We start from the raw sequence: 25,825 nt of genomic DNA on the forward strand, positions 1-25,825 counted from the left end.
CATGATCTGGAGATAGTTCATTTTCACCATGAGTTACCAGTGACGCCAAACCTAGTGTATATACATTCATAGTATAAATGTGGGTACAACATTCTTTGCTTTTAGAACTGAATATTGAACTTGCTACCACATTTTGAATAGTTGCTATTAATTTTTTCTCTTTACCATCAAAAATACTATGACTTGCTTGTTAGCTTTCAGTGTCAAGAGCTAATAAGGTAAAATGTGTTTTGTTCCAAGGTGGTTAAACTGAAGCAAATAGAACACACACTGAATGAAAAAAGAATATTACAAGCAGTGAACTTTCCTTTTCTTGTAAGACTGGAGTATTCTTTTAAGGTAAATATTGAACTAGAAAGTATTTTTGGAGCAGTTTTCTGTCCTGTACATTCCAATTCATCACTATTTCTTCATAGCAAACTTCAGCGGGGTACAAACCGCCCAGAAGAGGCGCCTCCTCAGCGCCTCTCTCTGCTGCACAGTTGCACTGCAGCATACAAATTGTGCGGTGCAGCTGCGCAGCAGAAAAGCTAAAAAAGCAGCTCCTTTTTGCTGTGCCGCAAAGCGCCAAAGATGGCACATATACATATGGAAGCTGCGCAGCTTCGACGTAATGGTTAAGCGTGCCATGTGTAAGGCGCTGTGTAACGGTGGCGCGTGCACAATGTGCTAGGGTTGCGGGGCATGTGCACATGCCGCCCCCGAGCCAACCCTAGCACGTCATGGACACACTGCAAAGGGCCCATCTGGAGAGGGCCTTCATTAAGTAAAAATTGATTTTGGACTCCCCAGTTGTTAAAATCAGATAGAAATTCCAAATATCAAATGATCACTACTCTTTTCATAGCAAACTTCATCAAGTAAGTATGTATTTTCGACTCACCAATTATTCAGATCATAGATGACATGCTTAGAGATCCTGATCACAGATATATTTCACAGCTCCAAAGCAAACTATCAGAACTGAAGCAGTGCTCCTATTAAATCAAAAAGCCCACAAGTCTCAATTCCTGTTATTGTTCAGTGGATGCCTGTCAACCATATTCATGTCACTTTATATAAAAAATTACAGCTTCACAAAACAGGACGTGAACAAGCAAGAAAGGAGTGGTTTTGCATGATGCTTGAATTTATTATTATAGCTAAGTGCACCAGAACAAGCCAGAGTTTGTAACAATAACAATATAGGTACTTAAGGCATATGTTTTGAGAGTGTCAAAATTAGAATATAGCAACCTTTGATTTTCCTAACCATCTTTAAACTTTCCCAGCTGAACTTTTTTTTTGCTTTCTCTTAGGACAATTCTAATTTATACATGGTTATGGAATATGTTCCTGGGGGTGAAATGTTCTCACATTTAAGAAGAATTGGGAGGTTCAGGTAAGAAGGCATTAATAGATTGTAATTTTTTTAAAAATCTGTGTTATTGGCCATAAGTAATACCAGACAGAGGAGGAGACAGACGTAGCAGAGCTCAGAGATAAAGGATCTCTACTTAGCATAAGTATTCACACTTCCCAAAATGATTTCAAAACACCTTCTCATTCTTCAGGTGATTTCTGAAATGGTTTTACATGATTAAAAGCTTACAAACATATCATCAAATTCATTATTTATTTATTTTATGAAATAACATAAATTTCTTGAAGAAGTTCTAGGAAACTCACAAATCCTTCTGTTGTGCCACAATTTATCACATTAGAAATATATTGAGTAGGCTATATCTATGTGCAAGTGAAACTTTAAAACCTAATATTTTTATTTATTACAGTGAACCACATGCAAGATTTTATGCAGCTCAGATAGTGCTAACTTTTGAGTACCTCCACTCACTAGACCTCATTTACAGAGATCTAAAACCTGAAAACCTTTTAATTGACCAACAAGGATATATCCAGGTATGAGACAGACAAATTTCTTGGAAGACAAAATGTAAATGTTTATAATGTAATGAAACATGATGACCATAAATTAAGTCTATGTTTGATAACCTGCAAACTGATTTGTCAAAAGGAATTCAAAAATTTGATTCAAAATGTTTCATATTTTCAGTTGACCTAAACAAAGCTTATTATTCATTTATCAAATATGTATACTATTTAATATTATGCATGGCATGCCTAGGGCTTATATTTCATAGTTAAGTCTTCTTTTTCCTTTTTATCACTTCTAATAGCATACAATATGCCATACCTGAAACTGCCATACCTATCATCATCATCAATTTTTTTCATATCATGCCTTTTCCCTTATTTCTGAGATTCAAGGCAATTTATAGTGTTAAAACAGGTACAGATAAATTTCACATCCTTAAAAAGTGGTTTTGTGTGCCTTCAAGTCATTTCTGACTATCTCAGGCTTTTGAGGGGCAAAATTTATTCAGAGAGTTTGCCATTGCCTTCTTTTGAGGCCGAGAGACTGTGACTTGCCCAGGATCACATTGATTTCTATGGCCAAACAGGAATTCAAATCCTGGTTTTCAGAGTCCTAGTCCAGCACTCAAAATGACTATACCTCCCTGGCCGAAAACATATAGAAGATAAAATAGCATCAAACATACCATATATACTTGTATATAAGTCTAGGAATTTTAGTAAAAAAAAAACAACCCAAAAAAGTATAAGTACTTTTCCTCATCTATTCCCATCTCTGAATAGAGTGATAAAAGGCAAGAGCTTAGTCCAACACACAAAATTACTATGCTATCCTGGCCTTAAAACATACAGAAGATAAAATATCATCAAATATACTGTATATAATTGTAGAAAGTTGTTGTAGCACCTTTGAGAATAACTGAAAGAAAGAAGTTAACAGCATGAGTTTGATAGACTTAAGTCTACTTCCTCAGATGCTTTGGAGATACACACACACACAACATACATACTTGTGTATAAGTGTAGAAATGTTAGTCAAAATGTCAGCCCAAAATTGGGTAAACTTAGCCATGGGTCAGTGTAAGTACTGTACCTTAACTTTGGTCAAAAAAACCAACCAAACAAACCAGGAACCATCCCCTTCTCTGAGTGATGAAAAGCAAGAGCTTAGTTCAGGGGTAGGCAACCTTTTTGAGCCGGGGGCCGGGTTGCTGTCCCTCAGACAACTTGGGGGCCGAAGCCGGGGGGGGGGGAGTTTCCACCCTCTGGGGGCGGGGCTGCATGCTGGGGGTGGAGCTTCCACACTCCAGGGGCGGGGCCACATGCTCCGCCCCCAGAGTGATAACAATAATAATAATAGTTCCAAGCATGGAAACTACTACAAAGCAATTCAAAAAAAAAAGAAGAAAGCATGCACACTGTCTCAACCCAGAAAGGCACAAGGTGCTGAGAGGGGATTTTGCACACACACACACACACACACACACACAATGCCTGTCTCTCACACACACACCCTCTCTCACACAACTTGCTCTCTCACACACACACCAAACCCTGTCTAACACACACAACCACCCCCTCTCTCACATACACAACCCACATCTCTCTCTCTGTGTGTCTCACACATACACACACACAAAACCCATCTCTCTCTCTCACACACACAACCTCCTTCTCTCACACACAACTCACTCTCTCTCACACACACAACCCACTTTTATCTCTCCCTCTCACACACAACTCACTTTTCTCTCATACACACATACACAACACATCTCTCTCTCACATACAACCTCACCTTCTCACACACCCTCTCACACAACGCACTCTCACACACACAACTCGCATGCGGCCCGCGGGCCGTAGGTTGCCTACCCCTGGCTTAGTTCATCCTAGGAGAACTTTAAAAAAGCACCGACCTCTAATCTCTTGCCGTGGTACCACTTCTGGCGTTTTTGAAAGCCATGGGAAATGATGGCAGTGGCGGATCTTTGGCATTTCCCCTCAAAAGAATGCTGAGAGAGTAGGTACTTCTAGGTTCTCTTGGAATGAACTAAGCTCTCGCCTTTCAACACTGTTCTCAAAGATGGGGATTCCAGCAATGAAGAATCATGCTTTGAAGGATTTGAATAAGACACATGTGTATGTTTGTCAGTTTTCCTGGGTTAAAATCAGGCAAAGTTACCACATTAAAACTAAAGGCTATAATTACTGCTAACGCAGTTACCATTTTCTTTGTTTTGCCTTTATATCCTTTTTGACATGTGCATGTTTTCTTAGCCGCATCAGTGCATGGTTGCCTCCCCCATACATCACACAGCCACACTTTACTGTAGTTCCCTCCAAACTTTAGAGTGAGCATTAACAGCTATGCCTACCAGAATTTTGTTAGTTCTTTGGCATCATTTCCCTTTGCTTCATCCTTTACATCCTTTGTTACATGCCCCTAAGTTTTACTTTCATTTTATCCACAGGTCATATCAAAACCAATAATTTGGGTCGAAAATCAGCCCCTAATTTATACGGGAGGCCAAATTATACACAAGTGCAAACAATAAATTTGTGTATAATTTGGCACTGTAGTGGATACTAACGTAGCCTCTCTAGGCAAGTAGTTCTAGAGCCTAGAAGCAACTTTTAAAAAGGCCCTGTGGTAGAATAGAGAGAAGGACTTCTCCTGAAGATCTCAAGAAACAAGCAGGTTTTCATGGGAGAATACATGGAATCAACCTCTATAGGGCCATAACCAGCACTTTGAACTGTGTGTCAAAATACACTGGTAGCCAGTGGAGCTGTTGTAACAAGGGAGTTGTTCACGTCCTATAACTAACCCCATTCAGTAGTAAAGCTGCAGCTCTTTGGACTAGCTGAAGTTTCTGAAAACTTTTCGAAGGCAGCCACATGTACAGTGTGTTACAGTGTTCCAAACAGAATATAACAAATGCAAGTGTAGTTTAAAAATTATCTCCCTTTTGAATCATTCATGAAGTACAGAGAGCCACTTCTGTGGCTGGATATATTCTGCATTGTTTATATAACATTCTCATTGCATTAAAAGGAGACACAAGGTTGGAAAATGTAGTGACCTTTTTTTTTTAATGCTACTAGGTTACAGACTTCGGGTTCGCAAAAAGAGTAAAAGGGAGAACCTGGACGTTATGTGGGACTCCAGAATACTTGGCACCTGAAATAATTCTCAGCAAGGTATCTCAAAACTATTTGGCAGAGTAAATAAACAGTGCTAAGAGTGGAAAACTGCAATCCTCAACAGTACTTACTTACGGGGAAGAAAATTTAGTTGAAACTAGTGTCATATAAGTTCTAAATAAGTGTACTGAAGATTGAGGTGGTACACTTAGTTATCACAGATACTGACAAGTTCTGCAAGCCACCAAAAAGTTTCCACATAAAATGTTTCCAAGTGTTTTAGATTGAACTTTCTCTCATGTTCAAGAAATATTGGGGATGGGAAGGGAATATAATGGAGGTTTTTGAGTGTGTGTACTGAATAATGTAATGTGATTGGTGTAGACTCTGACTAGAAGGAAATTTCAAAGAGTAACAAAAATTTAGCAGTCTCTTACCTGAAAGGAGTATACAAGTGGAGAGAAAATTCAAGAAGAATTAAAAAACAGGCTATTTGGTAGCATAGTTGCACCCTCAAAGGTCTATTTTAATATACTGAGCTTCAGTTGGGATAACATGCCAGTTGTCTCAAACCCAGATTGACCTGTTAAAGACAGTATCATTTTCAGTGATAAAATGATAAAACTAGTGCTTAGATACTTGCAAATTGTTTGAAAATGTTCATATCACATCCAAGTCATACTTACCTCATACCAGAAAAAGTGGCACATACTTCTGAACATATATACAGTTTGGTTGTATATAGGTTATTGTCTATTTATTTTATATTTTAAAATATTTCAAAAATATTGAGCAGCTTTCAAAGATTCTGAATTCAGTACTGAACTACAAAAGCTAAAGTCTTTCATCCAGCTATTGGATGGCAAGTATAACAGTTTATATTCTAAGTTAAGCCAGTAAAGCAAGATAATTTTATAAACGCATTGCACACATAAAGTAGCTAATGCTGATATAAAAGTGTTGTGGAAGCTAATTTTATTTCTCCTGATGTGCAGATGAGTGTGGAGATTTTATTTATTTAGAATATTTTGTTTAGCTTTAGCTAAAAAGTCCCAAAATTACCACAAAAATACCAGGTTTGTTTTTATTTTTTATTTGGAATGATGAAGAAGGCTATTTCTGTACCACCAGAAACTTAATTAAACTTAGTGTTTGAGTCCTTAAGATAAGATTTCCATGTCTATTCCAAGTAATGCTGATAATAGTAGTTTCTTTTTACCAGGGCTACAACAAGGCAGTAGATTGGTGGGCCTTAGGAGTGTTAATTTATGAAATGGCAGCTGGATATCCACCATTCTTTGCAGATCAGCCAATCCAGATATATGAAAAAATTGTTTCTGGAAAGGTAAGCAGTGATTGCCTTGATCCTGGAAATATTTCAGATTGTTTGCACTAACCTCTGCACTGTTTTGTGTATTCTTTGCTGATTGCAGTTTTAACAAAGAAATTCCAGTTCTTCGTCCCATAACATCATATCAAAATCATTGTGAAGGGTTACATAATGTTTATTCACATTTTGAAAAAGTTTGTTATCAGAGAGTGTTATTTGGTAACTAGCTGCAATGGGAGAATACCGATGGATTTCTCTTTCTTTCTTTCTTTCTTTCTTTCTTTCTTTCTTTCTAAAAAACCCCTTTATAGTCCTTATGTGTACAAATAAAAATGGATCCTATAATGGGTTTAATTGGCTCTAAAATGGGGATTGTGTAATTTCTAATGCCAAATATATACCCATCACTGAATCTATATGATTAAGAGCATCTGACATGTATTTTTGGCTCTTTAAACAGAAAGCTGTTCACTAGGCCAACAGCAGTACGTTGTCTAAGAATAAAAATTAAACTGAGAAGAAGGGGCAATTTTGTCATAGCACTGCTATTGTAATTACTTTAAATTACAGAGAGAATTGTTTATGACAGTATGGGGTAAGAGGATTGTTGGGATGGGGGAACTGATTTCAATGTTTAATTGCTCAATTCAATTGCTTTTGAGTTAACAGAATTCATTGGTTAGTACAGTTGGACCTCCTTATCCACAGATTCTTTATCCACAAATTCAACCATCCATGGCTTGGAAATATTTTTTAAAAATTCCCAAAGCAAACTTGATTTTGCCATTTTATATAAGGGACTCCATTTTACTATGCCATTGTACTTAATGGAAATTGAGCATCCACAGATTTTGGTATCCATAGGGGAGGGTGTCCTGGAACTAAACTCCAGCAGATACCTAGGGCCTGCTGTACTATAAGGACAAATCACATTTTAAAAGAAATTGTTTTGTTTTTTTCATGGAAAAGCATAACATTGAAAAACTTTCCACCTCACCTTACTGATCATATATCAGTAAGCTTAGTTAAAATGAAGAGTATAAATGCAGCAAAATTAATCACACAGAGATGACAGTTTCCCAGTGTAATAATATATCATCTTGCAGTTATACTAGTCACAGAGTGCCAATGGGTGGAACCAAGAATATAGAACAGCTGTGTGTAGACTTGCAGTAATAGCCTGGTTAGGAATAGGGAAACAACCTCATATTAAACCAAGGGGAAGCATGAAAGCTATAGTACTATAATTAAGGTAGGAGGTGAATAGAGACTAACATACATATAGCCTCAGTGTTATTTAGTATTTTTGAAGGGCAAGGTTATCATTTTGACACATACTTATTCAATTTATGGACCATTTTATAAAGGTTGGATTTATTATGTACCATAAGATAGATCACAAGATGAAAAGCTAATTTTTTAAATTTTCTTTCAAGATTTGCAGATCAGAATGATCATACTGTGTATATAATAATGTTAGTATTGCATAGAATTTGAGATACTGGAGAACTTTCAATTATAAGGAATGCTAAAGTGAAAAATGGGGTAAAGAGAAATAGAGGGTAGTTGTTCAAAATTTGTAAAGATACAATCAGTTCACCTCTGTAGAATAGGGCCAAAGTGTTAATTAGATACAAACCTGGAAAGAAAATGGTTCAGAAACATAGGGTGAATAAAGGATACAGGATAAAGAGGCTATAGGCAATGTTTCTGTTATGAGGTGATCTCTTGATGTCAGTGGAGTGCACTTGCTTATATTGTGGGACTGCAAAACAACTATCTATTCTGTAAAAAAACCCCTACACTTTGGGGGGGGAAATCAGAGACACCAAGGGCTACAGAATACTGTTAACAGGGGAATCAGACCTTATTTACAAGTAGCATGATTCTGCACATTACCTGATTGTTAAGCCAGAGACCTTTAATTTGTGTTTTGTTTTTAACGTGTAAATGTGTACTCTGATTTGTTCCTTCCTTGACAAGGCAGAGTCATCAGCCAACCATAGCTTGTGATGTCCTTAGAGAGGAAGACCAATCAGAGTTTAGGATTTTCACAGATGGAATCTCTGCATTTTGTTTACAAGAGGAATCAAAGGAAAGAGATTAAGCACCATGTGCCAACACTCTGACTTGTTATTGTACTGTACAAACAATCACAATCTCGATCAGAACTTGTTGGCGCAGAATCATTGGTTTCAAAGACAAAAATCATATTTTAGAAATCTGAAGTTTCTATTGTTCAAACACTGTCTTCATTTTGCAAAAATTGAGGAAACAGTGAAAATCTACTATAGAAAATATTACTCATAGTTTAAAATGGTTTATTTATGTAGCCAAAGAAAAAACTGTATAACAAGCTAGAGTGCCCACTTGCAAGGAAACCATGTTTGCACCTTTGCAGTGGGGCAGAGAGAAGGGCAAGAGATCCTCTGTGACATGACTGGCAACCTGGCTGCAGCATTAATAGCTGCCTGAAGGTTTCTAGGCCGGTTGGACCTCTGGATACTTCACCAACAGATCTTAGAAAAGGAGACTTCTTCCCACAACTGTGCCATAGCTGTGTGCCTACAGCCATTCTTTTCCACACTAGCTTAACCCATTTTAAATGACATAACATGCAACGAAATCCCAAATCCAGTGTAATGCTAGTGCAGGGGTCAGCAACTGTGGGAGGCTAGGGAGCTGCCCTCAGGAGACCTTGGAGGGCTTCACCCCCCCCCCCTCCACAAAAATATAATTTTTGTTCTAAACAGCCTCAAAGGTATATGGAGGAGTTTTGGAGTTTTTTCAGGTTCCTAGAGGACATTTGGGGTCATTTTGATGTAAAAACATTTTTGAAAATAAAAAGAAATTGCAAAACTTTTTTTACCCTCCCACGCAGGTGGTCCAAGGGGCCATCAAACATGGTAGAAATCCCCATGAGAACGTTTGAATTTTCCAAAAAAATATGCAAAAAAAAATTTAGAACAAAGGAGCTAATTACTTTTCTAGTTCTTGCTGCTAGAATGGAAATTGCCAAGAACTGGAAAATAGGGGAACTCATACTTCAAAATTGGTGGCGCAAAACAGGGGACATTTGGTTAATGGAGAAGCTTGCTGATAATATGAGAAAGTCTAAGGGACATATGGACTGACTCATTCAGCGAGAAATGGTTTCACTGTACTGAATATGTCAAGAATTAACTCACAACAGTTAAACCTCCCAGCACACCATCGTGGATTATGGAAAGATGTTCTGTTCAAAGACCCAACCATGATACAGCCAAAGTAATACAATGCGCCCTTCCCTTACGTGGGGTATCCCTTCTGGACCCCCCACCACCCCCACGTAAGGGAAATATCACATATGGTGGAGTCCCATTGAAAACAATGTGGGGGTTGTGTCCGTGGCACAGTGTGCGCGCCACAGGCATGCATGTCATTGCCTCATCCGGCGTGTGGCTGTCAGCATAAGCATATAGTGCACCCACGTATGACGCGGGCACACTGTACACAACACATATGTAATTCAGAAGTTTTATTTTCTTTTGAATTGCATCCATGTATTGTTTTGTTATTTGACTGTTGAATTCATTGTTGATTAAAAGTTTAATAACTCACTCCTATGCTAGCATCTGACTGTTAGCATGATGGAAACCTCTTTCCCTTCCCCTTTAAGCCTTCTTTACTGCCTGGAGGTATTGGGGCTAAAGAGGAAGGAGAGCCTCATTCCTTCAGAACCACTCTACTGGGTACTGGCCTTAGACCAGAACTCAGTGTTACAGCAGACATGTGGCCACTGTTAAAAGTAGCAGCCTTGTATTTGCTATCCCCATTCTGCTCATTCGATGTCACTAGAGTGACTACAGGTCCTTCTATTGTTGGCCATGTCCTACATTTCAACCTTCTGTCTAGGAGAAATTTCAAAATGTCCTCTATTTTGAATATGGCTAAGAAGCCTGAATTTACATTCATAGTAGGGTTTTTAGCTTTTACTTGGCAATGTCCTACATTTTTCTTAAATATCCTATATTTGTGGTGCCTTTGCAGTTAGGACATCTGGTCACCCTAGGTAGTATGGAACATGATGACATTAAATCAAGCAAATGTTCTCTTTTGCTATGGGGAAGGGGGAAATAATTTTGACACTAGCTGAAATTTTGGGAGATTATGGTTCTGGTCTAATTCTGTGTTTGATTTAGCAGGTTTTTTTCCCCAAAATGTGAAGTTGTGAACTTTTCTTACGTTTTCAAAACCTTACACAACTTATTTATCATCTTCTCTCACCCTCCAAGAATTAAATGGAATATGTGTTGCAATGGTAAATATGCCTCATATTTTGCAGGTACGGTTCCCATCACATTTCAGTTCAGATCTTAAGGATTTACTAAGAAATTTACTCCAAGTAGATTTGACCAAACGATATGGAAATCTCAAGAACGGGGTAAATGATATTAAAAATCACAAATGGTTTGCCACTACAGATTGGATTGCCATTTATCAGAGAAAGGTAAGATGTTTCTCTCTCTCTCTCTAAGATAAAATTGGTGATAGTACATGAAGAAGATGGAAGATACTCCCTTTTTCATTTCCAGTTATTTGAAGATAGCTCACGTGCCTTCACCCTTGAATTTGTTTCATATATATATATATATATATATATATATTTTATATAAATTCAAAATGCCCCTATGGGGCAATTTCATCATGATTAGAAGGGCTGGGACTGTTTGAAGCTTAGAGGAAGCCTTTCATTAATAAATAAGAGGGGCTAAGAGGCCCTTAGGAGTACAGTAGGGAGCTGCATGCACCCCATAAGATTTAGATGTGTCTCCTAAACACAATTTTAACTTCCTTCAGAGTATTGGCAAAATGTGCACTGGTATTTTGTGTGATTAAATAAGTGTCCACAAATTATGCTTTCCCTTGATCTCACTGCCCCAAAACCACTACCCCCTCACTTTTAACACAAACACATCCACTATCCCCTTTTTAAAATAAAATCATAGAATCACGATGTGTTACGGATATATAGTTTGACGAAACCAATGCCTATATATCAAACATGTGTTATGGACATATAGTGTGAGTTTTTAAAAATACTGTACCTTCTTTTTTAGAACTATATAGGCATATTCCCATAAAAAATATTGAATAGCTAAATCTCAAAGCAAACAATAGTTTATAATAGGAAACTGGTTGTTTAGCTGTACAGTATGACAATACTGTAGCAGTTATAAATGCTAATGTGTTAATTAGCACAAGACAGGCTACAATTAACCTCACTATATTCTTTTATTTTAAAAGGAGGCCTCATAAGCAAAGGCCTCATAAGCATTCACCAAAGAATGGTAGCCTTCTCAGCTGCATTTTAAAATATCCACTTAGTATGCAGCTTATAGGAACAAAGATTTTCTGCCTTTTATGATTAACCTTTAATAAATAAATATTTAAATATATCTGTTTTTATTGTTCATCATTGTGCATGTGCCTTCAAATTACCTGTTGACTTATGACGCCCCATTAATTTCATAGGGTTTTCTTAGCCAAAGAATACTCAAAGGTGGTTTTGCCAGTTTCTTCTCTGAAATATAGCCTACAGCACATGATATTTATTGGTGTTCTCCCATCAAAATACTAGCCAGGGCTGACCTTGCTTAGCTTCCAAGATCAGACAGGATCTGGTGCCTTAGGGTAATACACTTCTTTAAATCTTCTTGAAATTAGGATAAAAAATACAGTGGGCCTACCAGCTCGGCAGATTCGAGCTCCCACAGATCATCAAATGCCATTTTATTCTGTGTTGGCACATGCACACTAAATGCAGAGGTGTTGCAACATGCACATCACTGCCATTGAATAAAATGGGGTACGACCACCCACATTTCCCCCCATCTGCAGGAGAGGCCTGAATAGAACCCCTGTGGATAGGAAAGGACCACAGTAATAGCTTACTTCCATCAGTCTCAGTTGGACTGTTTCTTCAGTTACTCTAAGGAGTTGTACTGCCTTTTAATTTAACCATTTCCAGGATGTCTTACAAGTAGTAGGTATTATTGCTACCCCCAAATTCTCACATATATACAACCTAGCAGCCCTTAGTCCTCTGCCTGATGAATGGGCCATAACATGTGTCCCTTTGGTTCTGGAGTCCTAGTCATTCTTGTAACTTCTTTGGATGATGGATATGTCAAGGTTGGTCTCCCCCTTGTCAGGATGCCCTTCCTGGGAAGAAGTAGGCTATATAGAGTGCTGTTTTGTTATGCTCTCTCATCCCAGGACAAACAATACGTATGTTAAATGCTGGTATATTTTGGTTTGGAGGCAGTATATTGGCCACCAAACCTTCCCACCTTAATATCTCAATCTTTAATACATCTCTTTCATATTAAAGCATTTTAACCTGCTTAAATATATACCTGGAGTGTACCAGAGACACATGTTTCTTTTGGTTTCTCTACCAAGAAGATATTATTGCAGACAATTATTGGTTAATTTTTTCAGATTTGCAACCACAACCTTCTATACTTTTATTTCACATGTAGGTAGAAGCTCCCTTCATACCAAAATGTAGAGGCCCTGGAGACACCAGCAACTTTGATGACTATGAGGAAGAAGATATCCGTGTATCTCTAACAGAGAAATGTGCAAAAGAATTTGCTGATTTTTAGTACTTGCTGGAGGATAAGAGGACATCAGGGCTCACATTTGGGATCTTTGCACTCTGTTAACTCATGAGATGGAGCTGAGACCATCATATGTCAAAACAATTACCTAGTTACTTCATTCCACAAAGCTGACTGAGGTCTTTATTGCCATCTTCCATGTGTGCAGTTTGCACCAACCCTTATAAACTAGGCACAATTAAGCAAGCACGGTTTGTGCTGTAACACAGAATATAGACCACTTTTCCTAATTATCTTGTCAGTTTCTGTCATTTCCTTTATTTTCTGTGTATTGTTGATTTCCCCTCTCTTGTCTCTCCCCCCCCCCCCTTTTAAAATGAAGCAGCCTTTTACCTAAGAATGCTCCATTTTATTTTGAATAATGTATTTGTGTGAATGAAACTGAAGGTGTTTTGGCTAGTATGACTTTAGACTGAAGTGAAAGATAAGTGTTGCTTCTAGTCTGTGCCAGCCAATCCTCCCATGTCTGTCTTTACGTCTGAGGCTACAGTTCATAGGTTTGTATTATTACTATTTTTTGTAGCTCAGACTAAACCTAGCCAACAACATTAGCATTTTTTGAAGGTAGTATTTATCGCCATATGAGTGTGTGCTAATTGATTTAAACACATCTTCCTGGAGACTGACCAAACTTAGGTAGTATCAGAATTGGACAGTTGTGTAGGGTACAGTAGCTAGACCCCGTGCCTTGGTTTTTTCTACATGCTGGCAGTTCTTTTCCCTGCCTCATATTTCTTTTTTTTCCCTGGGCAGTAGGTAAATATGCCATAAGCATACTGTGCCACAAGAAGCACAGTTTTAGTAAAGCAGGAATAATTCCATCCATCCTGGGCTTTGGACCATGTTTAATCATGCTTAATTACCTGCATTTAAGTAAGTAGCTATTTAAATGGGTTTTAAAACAACTTAAAGCCTGAAACACTTTAGAAAAAGATTTGGTCAGTATTGTCAGAGACTAGGACTGATTTTTAATAATGTTGGGGCTCCAGAAGTATTTCACATTTCAACCCTTTTTTATTAAAGGGGAGGAAAGGTTGGTTTTTTTTTTATCTCTTTAGCTATAAGAATAAATGGTTTCGCAAACTGAAAATTTAGTATTAAAATATTGATGCATTGCTAGACAAACCTGGTATTTCTGTTAGCTGTGAAGAATAAAAGAAGTAAATGCCAAGTTTTTATCCTGGTATACTATATTAGTAAATCAAGGATGGGGTGCTGCTCCAATCATGCTTATCAGCAGCGCTTCATTTGCATGGAAAAGAGACAAAGTTTAAAACTGCCACCATCTGTAAAGTGGTGTCTTCATTTCTAATCTACTTTACATTAGTGAAATGGAATATACGGTCACACACAGAATTGTTTGGGTTGCATTAAGTTTCATATAATCTCACCAACTGACTTAAAAGGGTATTGCTGCCATGTGCTTGCTCCAGCACTTTTACACAGACTTATTTCAGTGTTTGTTAACAATTAGTGGCTTAGCACACCTTGTGCTTTTAAATTTATTCATACAACTTTTTAGTTGGGCACTCCATTTCTGATTTATCTCAAGATGGCTTGTCTTAAGATGGCACATCAGTGTGTTTAAAATAAAGTTGGTTCATGTTTGATTATCAATTTACATGCATACAAGGATGAAATGTTTTTATTAACTAACTGAGATTGCTGTGTAGACATGGTGTTCTTTAGAATGCCAGTGCAGATGAGACCATTGGTATTACTTCTTTTTAGTCTCTATTACACTCCTTTAACAAAACAAACAAAACCTCCATAGACATTTTGCAGTCTGGAATAAGATGTACCATGTAACATTCGGTATGTCTTTTTAAGTTGTCATGTTGTTTTTGCACATCATCATCCTTAGGAGTCTGTTTTGCCATCTTTGTCCACCCTTGTCAATGTATGTGCAAGACAAACATAAAATACTTTTGCAGTAGCAAATTTTATGTAATAAATATATTGTCACATTAATAAATTTAAAGAAATTATTTGTATGGAAAAAGTTAGTCTTTTGTATTTCATCTAGATTGAAGACATGCTGTTGTATGCTAGCGGTAAATGATAAATTTTACAGTAATTTTATTGTTTATGGACTTCAACAATTTTAATAAATGCCGGAGACCACTCTTTTTAATTCTGGTATGAATTTTAGCCAATACTTAGACTGGACAACATACAGGACAGGTGTCTTCTATATATCCTGGATGACTATGTAAAAGTGCAAAGGATGGATTCCAGCATGTCTGAGATCTAAAATCTTATTTTTTTTTGAAAAAACATCTTGATCCCATATAATTTGTGCTTATTTAACATGTCAAAAATAGAAGATAAAAATAAATCTTAAGTTGAGGTACTAGACTGGAAAGATAAAGAGAGGTCAAGCCAAAAGCTATGGAGGTTACCTTACAAGGCACTAGAGTATAAACTTGGCAATAGTTACACGACCCTATGATTTTGATCATACAAAAGCCACGTGAAGACAGTGCTGCCTGTATTTAATTTCAGAAGCCTTCTTAATCATATGAAATACTGTATATTTGACAGTAGAGACTTGTTAATTTTACATAATTTGAGGAATTAAGTGTTGGACTGTATAGTATCTTTTAGCTGTACTCTAGCTGTATGTAACTCATTTTCAACATAAAGGATTGTATCTCATTAAGTAAATTGCTTCCTTTATTTTCTTGTCAGCTGCATTAAAGCCCTTATTTTTAAATCCTTTAAGTATTTTACTGATTTCTTTGCAAATAGTTAGTTTGCTAAAATAGTGTGCAATACAGTAAAAACTTTATATACAAAACTGCAAATTAAATTATGTACAACACTGCATAAGGACCGTGCTGCTTTTTTCTGTCCCAGGATATATTCTCATTCAGTCAAGGTAACCACAGACTCTGAATTTGCAAGACCTGAGCAGAGCTATCTTGGAGATCTCTCATTCATTGTTATTGTTGCATGCCTTAAAGCCATTTCCGACATATGGCAACCATAAGATGAACCTATCAAGGGGTTTTCTTGTTAGGATTTGTTCAGAGGAGGTTTGCCATTGCCTTCCCCTAAGGCTGAGAGGATGTGACATGCCCAGGATCACGCACTGGGTTTCATGGCCAAGTGAGGAATCAAACCTTGGTCTCCAGAGTCCTAGTCCAACATTCAAACCAGTACATCACACCATAGGGTTGCCATACGTTAAGGTCAAGAGCAAACAAGAACAACATACTCTCATGCCTCTGCTTTGCCACAGAACCCACCCTTATTTGTGAAGAACTATTGTAGGAAATACTTTGAAGAGGAAGAAACATTTTGTGCACATACCCTGTAATAGAGTAATTTAGCCCTAGTTGTAGCAGGCCTCAAGAACCAGTGTGGTGTAGTGGGGAGTGTTGGACTAGGACTCTGGAGACCAGGGTTCAAGTCTTAGCTCAGCCAGCACAGTGTAGTGGTTTGAGCATTAAACTGAGAGTCTAGAGAGCAGAGTTCAAATCCCCACTCAGCCGTGGAGACCCATTGTGTGACCTTGGGTAAGCCACACTCTCTCAGCCTCAGGGGAAGGCAATGCCAAACATCCTCTGAGCAAATCTTGCCAAGAAAATCCCATGATAGGTTTGCCTTAGTCAGAAACAACTTGATGGCACACACCAACAATAGCAGGCGTCACCTACCCAGGAGCTTCATCCCAAGGCCATTATTAGTATATTTAAGTGGTTTTGCTTCTTTTGAGGCACAACAGATTAGTTTAACTCTGTCTTAGTCCCAGGAATGAGAATCGTGGCTCCTTATTTATGATAAGATTCACTTCAGTCTTCCCTCTCCTTTGGGGGAAGGGTTGCATATATGCACATGTAAACACACAGCAGTGTGCCTACTGGGGTGGTAACTCCATTGATGGTTGGTCATCTAATCCTGCCTCTATCCATGCCCAGTAGATTTTTTTAGAAATAAGTGTATGGGGTTTTCCCTTCAGGCAGTTGCACGTCTACCACCAACTGCAGGGTTTTCCCCTTGGGCAATCCCACCACTGTGACCAAATGTGGGGTTTCAGCCTCTTAACCCACCAAATATGAAAATTTCCACAGTGCTCACTGCAGTTACCAGGAGGTGAGAGCTTTTCCTGATCCCCACCACTGCCACAATGTAAGAGCTTCCTCCTGTCCCACCCGTGTGACACCAACTGTGGGAACCCTCTAAATGCCTTCAAGGTAGCTATGAGGATTTAGGCAGTGTCTATCCTCGGGTGACACGACCCCTCTATATTCAATGCCACAGATGTCTGAATCCAAACTTCCTGATAGATAGCATTTCTGGAGACCAAAAATGTAGATTAAATTTTTTTTTTCAAAATTAAACATATCCAAACAGATTATGTACCACCATTAAATACTTACTGCATTTAAAAACCACACTCTCATACAATCCTTTCAGGCTAACTCTGTCCAGCCATACCACACTCCTAAACAAAAGTCTCTTTATTCCAACCTTAGTCTAATTCAGAAACCCTTGTCTAACAACTTCTGTCATTCACTGTTATTAACCAGCATTATGTAAATCACCGTTCCACCAATTAGCATTCACTTCATCATTCCATTCTCTCATCTCTTTCAACAGCTCCTTACCTTGTACTCTATTAGACAACCAATAAATCAAACATTTTCCAAGACAAGTCCATGACATCACAATGCACCCATCACCATTTTTTTAATCCATAAAGTGGGAGTTGTGTACCCACATTAAAGCCCATGGATCTCCACCTCCATCTGGTACAGCAAATAATGAGGGATAAATAAGGAAGCGTAAAGAAATTTTAGTTAAGGTGTGGATGGGTTGCATAGAGAATGCCAAGATTTGTCATTTTTGCTCATCACACAGCCCCCTTTTCCAACAGAAATTATAAATTGCCCTATCTTGGGCAAATATTCAGTGCTGAGCAGGAACTGTCTAAAGCGGAATTGCTACTGTAAAAGAAGCACAGACCCTCACTGTATACTCAGGAGTAGTACTGCTTTCTTCACAGGTTTTGCTTTGGTTTAGCATTTCTTCATGGTCTATTTCTGTCCCTAGGTAAACATTTCCTAAACCACCATCTCATAAACATTACATTTCAGTGGCTCCCCTGCAGGTGTGATTGGATTTTCTGATTGCCTCCAGATGGGCAGAGGTTTATCATTTTCATTCTTCATCTACACTCCTCCCCAGCTGAAAGCAACAACAGTCATTTTAAAAATTATCTAAACCAACTGAAGCTGCATTTCTGTGCATTAAATGTGTGGAAGTATATTGGGAACTATGTGAATATTGGATCATTAGCAGTAAATGACATGGAAAGAGGGAAATGGTGCAAACCTCACTCCTGGTGGCCAAGGAAGGGATTGGATCGAATTTTGAGGAGATTCTACCCACATGGCCCCCAAAACTACCCTATGGGACCCTCCTCCAACTTGGTTGATCCCTGTTCTAAGCAGGATGAAAACAAAGTCAACGGGTGGAGGATCATTATATTTTAAGAAGCCTTGGATAAAGTTTACTACTACTGCTGTTACTCAATATCTTCATTATCATCTTTTTGTTTATATCCCACCTTTTCCCCAAAATCAGGATTCTAAGCAGCTTGCGAAGTACAATAAATACAATGTAGTGAAAACATACAAAAGATTGCCATTAAAATGGAATTAAACTATTAATAACAAAAACAATTTAAAATATAAAATTAAAAATCATAAAATGCAGTTCAAAAATAGTACAATTAAAAACAGTATAGGCAGATGGAAATAATACACTGAAGAACCATTTAAAAGAGATGAAAGGATGACAGGTTCACTCAAGGGAGAACCATTTCGAGGTGAACCTCCAGTTTTAGAAAATGAAGTTTGGAAGATGTCCAAACTGGGTTAAAGAAAGGAAAGGGGACTAGGGATCATATAGCAAACATATGGTAGATAATGGAGTACACCAAATAATTTCAAGAGAAAATCAACCTATGTTTTATAGATTATAGCAAAGCCTTTGCACAGATCTTGAAAACTTACGGCTCACATTAAAAGAAATGGATGTTCTACAACTTTTATTGTCCTGCTATTCAGGACATGAAGCTACCCATCAGGACAGAATATGGACCCTATCTTATCACCCTATCTGTTTGACATATACTGAGTGTATCATACACAAAGCAGGTTTAGACTCAGATGAAAGAGGCTTGAAAATTAAAGGAAGGAACATCAATAATTTTAGCTATGCATACTATTGGTAGAAAACAGTAAAGACTTGGAATGGTTACGGAAGAAAGTCAAGGAAGAAAGTGTAAAGGCAGGTTTATAGAGCAACAAAATGAATGATCACAAATTATTTGCATAACTTTGAAAATACAATGAAGACATGGAAACATACCTTGGCTCAATAATTCCCATACATTGGCTCCATAATTAATCAGAATGCAGATTACAGTCAAGATCTCAGAAGAAAACTAGAACTTGGAAGGGCAGCTATGAAGGAACTAGACAAGATCTTGAACTGTTAAGATATATAATTGAATGCTAAATTTAGGATTGCCCATGCCATCACACTTCCCATTTCTATATATGGTTGTGAAATCCAGACAGTAAAGAATGCTGACAGGAAGAAAATCAACTTATTTGAAATGTGGTGCTGGAGAAGAGTTGTACAGATACCATGGACCGTTAAATGGGTTCAAGAGCAAATCATGCCTGAACTCCCTAGAAGTTAAAATGACTAAACTGAGACTGTCATACTTTGGACACACCATGAGAAGATATGACGCACTAAGAAAGAAAATAATGCTTGATCAGATAAAAGGCAGTAAGAAAAGAAGAAGACTGAATTGTAGATGGACAGAATCAATCAAAGAAGCCACAGCCCTGGGTCTGCAAGACCTGAGCTGGGCTGTTGAGGATAAGGTGACATGGAGGTCTCTCGTTCATAGGATCTGCGTAAGTCAAAGTAAACTTGACAGCAGTTAACAACAACAAAATATCAGAACTTTCTAGTACCAAATTCAGATAATTACTTCCACCCCAAATAAAGCAATTATGGAGCATTTCCAAAATATATATATAGCTAGTTACCACCTGTCATAGCGATTTACTGAAATCAAAGCTATTTAATCACAAAGAAGGAAACTCCAATTTTATCAGTAACTTAAAGTTTTCCTTGATACTACTTCACAGTATTTGGATGCCGCTGCAAATTTGATCAGTAAATTATTTTAATTGCAATTCAGTGGAGCAGTTTGCAACCTCTAAGAGGGTATACAGTCGGCCCGCCTTATACACGGATTTTTTATACATGGATACAAGCATCTGCGGTTTGAAAATGTTCAAAAAAAGTATAAATTTCAAATATTAAACCTTGATTTTCCATTTTTTTATAAGGGACACCATTTTGCTATGTCATTATATTTAATGGGACTTGAGAATCCATGGATTTTGTTATCAACGGGGGATCTTGGAACCAAACCCCAGCGGATAACAAGGGTCCACTGTATTACTAAAAAAAACCCTTTATTTTTTATTAATTTAGAAAACAGTGCAAAATATAAGCATTACTTGTGTCAAGCTGTGAGTGATGCATCAAGTACATTAGGAATAATAAGTAAATCACACAAGGATAATGGCACATAGTTTATTAAATTCATTTTATCTGTTCATAAATGTTTCAAATTTGCTATTACAGAAGTGGCAGCTGCTGCATCTAATCTTAAAATACACATAGGTACACAGTATTTATTGACAGATTTACAGGCATTTAGGTGCTTTCATTGGGAAGTACACCTAGGAGAGCCTCCCAGGGAGGATAGCACACACCAAGGCACCAGGCGGTCCATGGATGCAGGTAGTAGCAGTTCTTGAACTAGGTACTCAAAGGCCAGACTTTGAATTACTTGGCCATTAAAATATTTTTATGTGACTGGCAGTTCAAGGCCCAAGTGCCGCATGATGGGGTGAGCTCCTGTCGCTAGTCCCAGCTTCTGCCCACCTAGCAGTTTGAAAGCATGTGAATACAAGTAGATAAACAGGTACCACTTTGGTAGGAAGCTAACAGAGTTCTGTGAAGTCCTGTTGCCCACATGACCACCATAGTTATCTTTGAAAAATGTTGGCCCTTCAGCATCGTCCCCTAAAGTTGGTTACGACTAGACATTCATGTCAAGCAGAAACCTTTATCTTTAAGTAAGGTTTAGCTAGCATGGTTGTGGTGACATTTAATTTTAAGGATTAAAAAAGAACAGAATCAAGAAAGAAATTTAGCATTTATGATTTAAAAAAAACCACACATCCCACATTGCCAGATGCAGCTATGATAATGGTGCTCCATCATCATAGCTATGCCAGCTACTGGCAGGCCCCCAAACCTACCACTAAAGCCAGGCAGCACCCCAACTGGAGAGTTTCTAAGACACTGTGGATCAGGGCACTAGAAAATTAAGACCGCAGTGTTGTTCCAGTTATAAGATATGTTGACACAGGCAGCTGGAGAGACCTCATGGTCCTGCTACAGCTGCTTGTCTCAGTGCATCCTATGACTAGAAGAGTGCTACAGTCATAATTTCCCAGCATCTCTGCTTGAAGCTCCTCAGAAACCCTTCAGTTGGGCTGCTGCTTGGCTTAAGAGGTAGGTTTTTGGTTATTAACAGCTTGTAAACACGAATCCCAAACTTTACAAGATCACAAATCTAGTTTACAATCTCATACATGTTGAACAGATGCTGTTCTAAATTAATTTTTAAAAACTCATTATTATTATTATTTTTTATTTCACCCTCATACATATAGTAATAGTAATGCCTCTTCCCTGGTCACTCTCCCGGTTCAGGAAAAGCTTAATATCCTGCATTATTAAACTTCAATGCTTCTTTTTTTATGGTAGCCTGTATTAGAGTCCATGATTCCATGCTATACAGTAGAGCCAACAAACCTAACATGGTACAGTCCACATGCTCAAGGCTAATGTTATTTTTTTCTTGAAAACTTCATTTTAATCTTTACAAAGTTATTCTGAGCCATCTATAATCTTAATTGCCTGGTTATGATCCTACCGCTCATTTCATCAGATTCTAAGCTATTTCTCAACAAGGTCTGCACCTTCATTCTGGATCTTTACAAGTACTTTTTATTAATCCTGTTTTTGGTTTTCTAAGCATTCATTTTTTCCCAGCTCACGGCTATTACTTATTTCACTGGCTTTACTGAGTGTGTGTCTTTGAAAACTAACCATGATGTCAGATAGCAGTATTATCTACATATTGGATGTTATTTATAATCTGTCCATTCACAAATGATATCATCATTTGAATCAGCAAGTGCTTCTTTAAATATGTGCTCAGACTATAAATTAAAAAGCAATGATCAGAGTAGACATCAAGGGTGGGAATGGTGTAGCCCTTCAATATACACTTGGGCTCCAGCTCCCAGCAATCTTCATGATTCACATTGCTGTTGACCACTGATGAAAATTGTAGTCAGTCAACATCTGGAGGATTGCACAAATCCCATTTCTGGTATATATCTAGGGATGCCATAACCCGGTGGCCCCCATGACAAACCCGCTTTTGGGGGCCCCATCACGGTCACGGTCCGGTTTGGCCCCCTGCCCCCGGCTTGGGGCCCGCGCGGCGCCAACCCACCTTCCCCTGCCTCCCCGCGTGGCTACGCCACTCACCTCCTCCTCCTCCGTTCGGAAGCAAAGGAGGAGGCAGTGCATGGGGGGGAGGGTGGTGGGGAGGTGGGGAGGGGGCACGGGTGTGCGCAGGAGGCGCACCTCCTTCCAAGCCTCCCTTCCTTTCTTCCTCCTTCCTTCCTCCTCCTCCTCTGCCTCCCAGCCCAGGCCCAAGTGGAGGAGGAGGCAGAGGTGCCTGCCTGGCTTGGCGCTCCCTGCGCGCGTGTGCGCATGCCAAGGCAGCAGGCACTGGCAGGCAGCTACCCACCGCCTCCTCCACCTGGCGCGCCTCCGCACTGGGCACTTCCTTGGGCCCAGGAGGTGGAGGCAGAGGAGGAGGCTGAGGCGGAGGTGGGTGGCTGCCTGCCTCCTGCCTTGGCGCGCGGGCGGGGGGGAGTGCGCCAAGGCAGCCACCCACTTCCTCCTCCACTTAGGCCTGGGCTGGGAGGCAGAGGAGGAGGAAGGAGGGAGGAGGGAGGAAGGAAGGAGGGAAGAAGGAAGGGAGGAGGAGGAGGGAGGAAGGAAGGAGGGAGGAAAGAAGGAGGAAAGGGGAGGAAGGAAGGGAGGAGGGAGGAAGGAAGGAAGGAAGGAGGGAGGAAGAGAGGAGGAGGAGGAGGAGGAAGGAAGGAAGGAGGAAGGGGGAGGAAGGAAGGAGGGAGGAAGGACAAGGAGGAAGAAGAGGAGGAGGAGGAAGAGGATAGTGATGATGATGAAATGGGCCAGCTTCTGAGGCACGACCAATGTAAGTTACTCTCATTTTTACAAACTCATGCACAGTGGAAAAAAAACAAAGTCCCTTGACCAAGTACACACTTCTGAGAAGAACAGTTGAATCCAAGGGCAAACCCACTTCTTGTTAAACCACCTTGACATATTCAGTGTGAAACCCAAAGAGTTTGGTTATGGAATAAGCCTCTGAAATATGCAAGAGATTGCCATGTTAAGTAAAGCCATGTTCAATGCCCAAATGTGCTGTTTGGAATGGGGGGGGGGGGGGTGGCCAGAAAGGGAAATTTCATTTCTGCCATCTGTCTAGGAATAATGCCCAAATGTCCTCCATTTTGATCATGCCTAAGAAACATGTATTTATATTAACATTTTTTTAAAACCATCAAATTTTTTCGTGTGTCCTCCATTTTAAAAAAAGTGCCCTCCATGTGAAAATTTTTTCCTACATTTGTCCTACATTTGTCCTGGTTTGGAGGTCCAGACTTATGGCAACCCTATATATATCCTTGTTGAATTCTATGTCTATTTCCTTTGTCATCTGATCTTCAACATTCACTGTTTTTGTTGCCAGTACAAGTTGCCAATTATCCAATTTTTCCTTGAGTCAACCTTCATTTACCAACAACTCTTAATTTGTCAAAAGCTTTCTTTTAGCCAAGCACTTCTCACAGCATCTTCCCCCAAGGACAGCGAACAGCATTTCCATAAATCCTCTACTGAATTCAGACGGTGTATTTCACCTGCCCCTTTTTGCATTTCTTGTAAATTCTGTCATGTATTTCACTGAAGAAACCCTCAAGCAAATGACTCATTAAGCCTCCTATTCTGTAGCTATCACAAACTTTGGCATTTTCCTTGTAATGTACTAAAAGATGCAGCAAAACTCCAGTAATGACTTAAGTTCTGTAGAACTGATGTAAAAGATACAGTAACATTTTTCAATCATTCTTTTAATATTTCTGAAAAGGTGTGGTCGATTTCAGGTGCTTTGCCATTTTTTTTAAAGAGTGAAAATGCATTTCAGATTTCAATCTTCTGTACTTCTGGTCCAGCATCAACTTCCAGTACACTAAATTCTGACCTATTATGTTCAAATAGCTCTTAAGTAATCATTTTATATTGCAATTTTATCAGGATTTATACCTAGACTAAAAAGACCTTGGCCAAGTCACACACCCTCACCCTCAGAAGATGGCAAAAGTAAACCCCCTCTGAAGAAACTTGCTTTAAAAAAACCTGGGATAGGTTTCCCTTAAGGTCGCCATAAATAAAAAAATACTTAAAAGCACACAACAACAACTAATAAATTTACCACCTTGTGAGTACAAGAGCAGGCAGTTTTGCCACACATACCTGCAGCTTTAGGATCAGGAAAGGCCATTATCCAAACCAGAGACTGAACCAGAAGACTTCCATTTTTAAAAAAATGGTCTTCCTTAGGCCTTAAACAGCTAAGACATGACAAAATTGCCTCCTACATCCCATAGAGGGTGAGGGACTTTGGAATAAAAGTGAGGGGGGTTATTTGGAGCAACAACGAAGAGCCTTGGTTCTGCATGTAACCTACAGGTACAACATTCCCTACTTGTTGGATATGAATCCAGATGATCTGATAAGAACAAGGATGTCCTCAGATGGAAAATGTGAATCTAGCTTACAGCTTTGAGCTAAAGAAATTTCACCAGTGTATGTGTTGTCCTCACAACAACAAAGGCCTAATTAAGAATCATGATGATGCTTAGTGCCTGTTGAAGAATACTGTGAGGAGTTAGCCTGGATGTTGGAATATCTGGAACAAACCCCAGTGAAGAATGTGGTTATGTTTCTATCTAGTCCTTACCCCATAAAATTCACACAAATGAACAGGAATGTGAGTTGGTGCCTTTGAGGCCTATATTTCCTCTTTCAGTGCAGATTTTCAGGACTACCTTTATACTCATCAGACAATGTATAGTACAGTGGACCCTTGTTATACGCTGGGGTTTGGTTCCAAGATCTCCCGTGTATAACAAAATCTGTGTGTGCTAAAGTCCCATTAAATATAATGACATGGCAAAATGTTGTCCCTTATAAAAAATGGAAAATCAAGGTTTAATATTTGAAATTTATACTTTTTTTGAACATTTTCAAACCATGGATGCTTGAATCCACTCCCTCATCTTAACCAGGTTCAGAGGGCATAGATTATGGAAGTAAACCTACAGACTTCTAAAATAAATACTGCACCTGTCTGTTTTTATTTAATCTAGCCCCAATCTAAATTACTCTGTTGACAGAAAGATTTATGGCAATGCAATGAAATCCTGCACATGTTTACTCAAAAGTAAAGTCTTACCTTTCAGAGGAAAAATACCTGTAGAATTAGAATGGATAAAAGGAAATTTAAAAAGATAAGTTCACCACGGTCTAGGCT

General features: G+C 38.7%; 2 protein-coding genes across 4 annotated transcripts in view; one reads left to right on the forward strand and one right to left on the reverse strand.

Moving 5' to 3' along the window:
• TTLL7 (tubulin tyrosine ligase like 7) overlaps positions 1-903 on the reverse strand; it is a 202,131-nt gene extending 201,228 nt beyond the window's left edge. The window contains exon 1 of the mRNA XM_089515542.1: positions 884-903. The gene's annotated coding sequence lies outside the window, so the exon portion shown is untranslated. The remainder of the gene's footprint in view (positions 1-883) is intronic.
• PRKACB (protein kinase cAMP-activated catalytic subunit beta) overlaps positions 1-15,765 on the forward strand; it is a 90,717-nt gene extending 74,952 nt beyond the window's left edge. Inside the window, exons 4-10 of one of the 3 annotated variants that reach the window (XM_089515548.1) lie at positions 241-339; positions 1,299-1,381; positions 1,773-1,899; positions 4,984-5,079; positions 6,245-6,367; positions 10,677-10,841; positions 12,877-15,763. In XM_089515548.1, the coding sequence (XP_089371674.1) occupies positions 241-339; positions 1,299-1,381; positions 1,773-1,899; positions 4,984-5,079; positions 6,245-6,367; positions 10,677-10,841; positions 12,877-13,002 (819 nt within the window). In that variant the 3' untranslated portion in view covers positions 13,003-15,763. Of the gene's footprint in view, positions 1-240; positions 340-1,298; positions 1,382-1,772; positions 1,900-4,983; positions 5,080-6,244; positions 6,368-10,676; positions 10,842-12,876 lie in introns of all 3 variants that reach the window. The other 2 variants (XM_089515547.1, XM_089515549.1) reach the window with 2 other exon arrangements.
• The last annotated feature ends 10,060 nt before the right edge of the window (positions 15,766-25,825 follow it).

Source organism: Sceloporus occidentalis, unplaced genomic scaffold (assembly GCF_023333645.1).
Source record: "Sceloporus occidentalis isolate IW3139 unplaced genomic scaffold, rSceOcc1.0.p SCAF_3, whole genome shotgun sequence".
Lineage (NCBI taxonomy): Eukaryota > Metazoa > Chordata > Lepidosauria > Squamata > Phrynosomatidae > Sceloporus > Sceloporus occidentalis.